The sequence below is a fragment of the Dreissena polymorpha genome, chromosome 13, assembly GCF_020536995.1.
Source record: "Dreissena polymorpha isolate Duluth1 chromosome 13, UMN_Dpol_1.0, whole genome shotgun sequence".
Classification (NCBI taxonomy): Eukaryota; Metazoa; Mollusca; class Bivalvia; order Myida; family Dreissenidae; genus Dreissena; species Dreissena polymorpha.
The window spans coordinates 44,405,569-44,411,152 of record NC_068367.1 but is presented as its reverse complement, the minus strand read 5'-3'; the positions used below and the strand labels follow the sequence as shown (position 1 = coordinate 44,411,152).

The 5,584-nt window shown below is 36.7% G+C and overlaps 1 protein-coding gene across 1 annotated transcript; it reads left to right on the top strand.

Annotated features, from left to right (window-relative positions):
- The first annotated feature begins 378 nt into the window (after positions 1-378).
- On the top strand, positions 379-4,851 carry LOC127854628 (uncharacterized). The gene is made up of 6 exons (XM_052389691.1): positions 379-411; positions 1,418-1,624; positions 1,969-2,070; positions 3,079-3,234; positions 3,354-3,585; positions 4,560-4,851. The coding sequence occupies exons 1-6, from the start codon at positions 379-381 to the stop codon at positions 4,703-4,705; spliced, it is 876 nt and encodes a 291-aa protein (XP_052245651.1). The 3' UTR covers positions 4,706-4,851.
- Positions 4,852-5,584: the final 733 nt, after the last annotated feature.

Below are 5,584 nucleotides of genomic sequence, written 5' to 3'. Positions count from 1 at the left end.
GTCTCTGTCACAAAAGCAAACTTGCATGTACATTTGGATCTCTATCGACTGTGTTCCACGGCATCATTTTACTATTTAATGGACGTGTTCATTATTAATAAGATAATTATTAAATCGACATTAACAGTTTCGCTGTGTTTAAAGCGCTAGGGAAATAAAACAACACATTTATTATTAATTTCATAATTTTTGTGATCGATACATTCAAATCTCGGGACTTGGTGGTAATACGAATTGCTATTTCTATATGGGTCTAACATGGTGTGCAGAGTAGATGATAGATGCTATCAATGTATGACCAAGGAATGTGAAATCCGTGACAGGCAATTTAGCTAAGAAGACTTAATCTATTGATTTCAATTACTGATCATTACAAAGATGGCGACGTTGGCGGAATCTAACATCCACGGGGTATGTACGTCATGTACCTTGAACTTGTTTTAGATTTGTTTTACATAATTTTATTTTTTTTGTTTTCGTTGCCCAGCTTTCATACTAGTAATGTTAATAAAATTGTATTCATATATGTTTTTAGGGTTGTTTTGATTCAATTTCTTTAAAATGTTAGCTTGTGTGCGTTTTTTTAATATTATTGTTGCACGAGTAAAGCCAACAACTATGCTATTGTTGTTGTCTCGAGTAATTTTTCCCCTCTAAAAATGCGGATCACAGTACTATTTCCATAGAATGTATACTGACAGGTTAGGGAAGTAATTCGCACGGTATATATCTAAGCTTTATGTACATAAAATGCTAAAATCGCTTCTGCTATGAAGTTGATCAAGTTTTTTTGTAAATTTTATGCGCATTTATTATTATGCGTGTTTATTAAAGAAGCCTGTTGAAATGCCAATCATCAGAAATGTGAAACCTTTGGTCGATCGACATGCATTGTTTGGTCTTTATCAAAATCACGGGGCATTACGGTCTACACGTTTGCCGATATATAACGCTCATTACATATTTTCGTAAATATTTAATAATTGAGTCGTTTTCTGAGAAAACTGGGCATAATGCATGTGCGTAAAGTGTCGTCTCAGATTAGCCTGTGCAGTCTGCACAGGCTAATCAGGGACGACACTTTCCGCATTTATGACAATTTTCGTTTAAATGAAGTCTCTTCTAAGCAAAAAATCCGATTTCGGCGGAAAGTGTCGTCCCTGATTAGCCTGTGTGGACTGCACAGGCTAATCTGGGACGACACTTTACGCACATGTATTATGCCCAGTTTTCTCAGAACGCGACTCAATTTATTTACACTGCAAGCCAAAAGCAACTCGGTCTCAATTAGACCTGAATTTTAAATTATTTAAAGATTTTCAGATCAGTTTAGTTCCTGAAGTTTAAAGTGTGCGACCTATGTCATATGTCCCTCTTGCTGTTATAAACCGCACGTTTCATTTTATGATGACTGCAGCACCACACTCACCGTCTGCATCACTATGACAACGGCGATGACGTAACGGAGACTGATGTCGTCAACGATATGTCAAGCACGTTGACGCTGCAGACGGGTTTCGGAAGTATGTCGCAGTCTCGTCTAAACCTCCACAACGAGAAGATGCGCATGCACTCAAGTTTTCCCAATCTCCTGAGTATTTACCAGACGCCCATCGAAGAGGAAGTTAGTTTTGCTCTTTTAATTCATAAAAGTTTATGACTTTTTGTAATAGTAAGCAGAAAAAATCAAATTTGTTTTTAGCCCCTGAGATAACTCCCCTTAAATCCGAGTACCAAAGAAACATAATTATTCATTTTAACTGTGTGTACTTGTAACGTCATTCCCTTCAAAATTCATGTTACATCAATGGGCTGTAAAGATTTTTTCGCTCGAATTCGCTACTTATATTGACGTTTTATCCTGAACTTTTATATAACAAATATTATTCTGATACGTAGATGTTTTTTAGTTACGGAATAAACACACATTTATTACTTGTGAAAAACGCATAATTATTATTTTTTAAGGACGGAGATAGGCCTCGCAGGCGGGTCAAAGGAAAGCATAAGAAATTGACGAAACAGACGCAAGATGGGGAAGAACATCACGATAACAGACAGCGGAATGAGGTATTATATCTGTGATGTTTTCGTTTAGTTTAAACCTTTCTATTGTAGCGTTATTGAATCGAAAGCAGATGGCTTGTTGAAACGCTCTCGAGTTTCTATGGTAGAAACAGTATTTAACGTCTTTGAGGAAGAACTTAAGAACGCTCCCACAATGGGGATTGAACCTGTGATCTCCCGATCGCTATGCGGACACTATATCCATTACGCCTCGGCGAGCAAGTGCTTAATTATACAGTGTTCACAGTTTCATTTAACTCTTCCAGTGCTGTAACCGACTTTTGAAGGCCTTTGCAAACAGTTTGGATCCAGATGAGACGCCACAGAACGTGGCGTCTCATCAGGATCCAAACTGTTTGCTATTTTGAGAGTATTCTTTGAAAAAAAAATCGAAGAAAATGCTTATTTTAGAAATTCAGCAGACGACATTTTAGCAGACGACAAATTTCCCAGCAGGCAATGGAATATATCTGCATTTAATGCTAGGACGTATAGGCGTATGGTACAACACTTACCACCGCTTACTAAATATTGTTAAAAGGCTCAAATACAGACAATTATGACATAGTGTTTGAAATTCAGTTCCTCAGGGGACCGTTTCAATAAACGTCGTAGTACACATTACCGATACGATAGATTTTTCAAAGATGCATAATAGCTTAAGTCCATATCATATGATTATAAGTTTTCAGTACTTTATTAATTTTATTGGCATCTCTCACGACGTATACATTTGATGAGCATAGCGAGTTAGTTCGTCTACTTATTTCGATTACAAAATTCTCTCGTTAGTTAAAATTGTCGTACGATCGTTAATGAAACGGCCCCCGGATCCATATTTTGTAAATGATTCTAACCAATCAAAAATTTTTTTTTTTTACAACGGTGATAAAATTTAAAAGGCTATCTAGTTGTTACATAGGGTAACTTTTCATGGCGGAGGTCTACTCTTTCCAAAAGTTATTTTTGTACATTTATGTTATCATATTTATATTATTATACTTTTTTCAGATGCGGCAGTTGCGAATGGAAGCTGTTGCTAGGGAACAGCTGGAAAGGTTCGACGACTACGTAAAGCGCTTGCGCAGCAAGGTGGATAAGCAGCGCGAGGAGCGCCGAAAATACAACGAGGCGCTTCAAGGGCGCCTGCGCGAACAGGAAGAAGTGGTAAGTCAGGGTGGGGTACAAAACGGTTTCGATATTTCATGTTTAGATGATTTGTTCGAACATACAGTATTTCTCCACTTTTTCACGACAATAATTCTCAACATAAAATATATTTTTAGGAGAAGAAAAAGCTTCGACTTCACCGCGGACCTAAGCACGTGTACGTGCATGACAAGTCTTACGTGAAAACACTTCCGGTGTCGAATTACTGCAAAGCGACGCGCTTGGCAGACGAACTACAGCGGAAGGGCGTTCTGCGCACTCGACAAGACGTGGAGAAATATTGGTCATCGTATGGCAACAGTCGTATATTAAACCAGGATATATTCTCGGAAAATTCAAACAATTCAGGTATTTGAAGTTTGAAAATATTTTTAAAATACGTGTATACGGTATAATAATCCACAATTGCAACTCAGGTTGAATGCCCTCGGTCCGTCAACCGTCTGTCGTTTCGCCTTTCTATAACAGTTGTGTGCTCGCTCCACATCTCCGATACTCTGTAAGAATGTTGTTAAGCTTGGTTCTGATGTGCACGTCGTAGAGGTGATGTGCAGAAGGCAATACTCAGTCCCGCCGACTTAAGGTCAATGCCAGACTTGAATGTCATATGTTTGAAAGTCCATTATCGTGCCCACTCAATTGAAACCTATATATAATGAAGGATTTTCATGAAACTTGGTTATATGTGCAGATAATTGAGACGAATTTTAAAATAGATTTTCTTTAATCTATGCTTAATGATTTGCTCATCGAGACCATGTGCAGAAGCCAAAAGTAAGTCAAGCAAACTAAATGTCAAACGTTTAATATTTAATCTCGCATGTTCATTTCCATTCTACAGCCCCTTTGCCCCTTGAATGATTTTCTTGAAACTTGTCCGCACACTTTAGCATATTGAGGCAATTTGCAGACGGCATGAATGGCAAAAGCAATTCGGCGGGGTACAGGTGTCGATTGGACTGCCTTGTGATATTTTATTTCAAGTTATTATACCGTATATAAGATAACCGGTGTACACATGTATATAATTCATATTATATTATTTGTTATGCTGCAAATATTGGCTTGTGTACGAATTAGTTATCAAAACATTATTTTCCTCTCAGCTGACGTTATTATATAATTTCATAGTTCAATTGATTTAATCAGATCTGAGCAAATCGTTTGCTAGGTTTCATTTCACAATGCCACCATATTATATTAGTTTAAACGCATTAATGAAAGCTCAATTGAATCGAAATTGAAAATAGCTAATCAAAAGTTATGAAGCCTTTTTTCTTGGTGGATACATGTCTTAAATTTAATTGATTCCAAAATTTCAGTTAATTATACTCATAATTGGATTGGCGAACGTTTGCCTAAGATACGGGTCGGCGATGATGACGACAACGATGATGTAGCACTTACCGACGAGCTCGTGCATAACCGGAAGAAGCAACTTCCGCCAATCAAGAAGACGAAGACATAGTTTTTTTGTTGGCGTTCATTTCATGTGTGCTGTTCAAAGAGCACTGTTCATTCGTTATTGCATTGCCTGATTCTTTACTTGTTATTAAGTATATTTTGATCGTGTTTTGTTCACTTGTTTTTCTACAAATAAAGCGTTCAACACAGCATGTTTGTAAAAGTGCTTAGAGAATTCATGCATTTCAAAAGATGGGTCACGGAATAAATTCGATTTATGATCAGTGCTTTTAATCAATAAAATGATATAACCCGGTTATAAGTATTGCAAAGAACGAAAATAAACTAAGAACTGATAACGAACAATATTGCTTCCCATTGAGTATATGCCCAGAACTATATCTGTTAAGCTTAGATCCGCTCAAGTTTTGTATACTGTACATAAAACTAAGAAAGAAATTGCATGATGCCACTAAACATTGATAAGATGTCCGTAAGATTTGCCGAGCGATAACGGTAAATGAAAATAAAAAAATTCACCCCGCATCCGATTTTTTTTCAGATCTATTTTTTTCTTTAATTTTAGTTTAAGCAAACATGTATTACGGGATATATTTTTATTTTTTCGTTTAATGCATTTGACGGGAAAATTCAAACAAATAGGTGCGCATTTTTGCATTGTGAGATTTGCGCTCGTCTCTGATTATGTCGATAATAGAATAAACAATGTTTTAGGGGCGAATTCCTCCGAACAACTGATCAATTTAATGTTTTCTAACATGATTTTTTTATCAATGGTGTGGACTTTTTCCAAAATTAAAATATATATGAAACTTGATAGGGTAATGAGACGGTATTACGCCATTTGGGTAGAATGATAGTGCATTCCCACTGTTAACGTCACACGAGGCGCGTCCTTGAGTGTTTATATTTGACGCCAAAT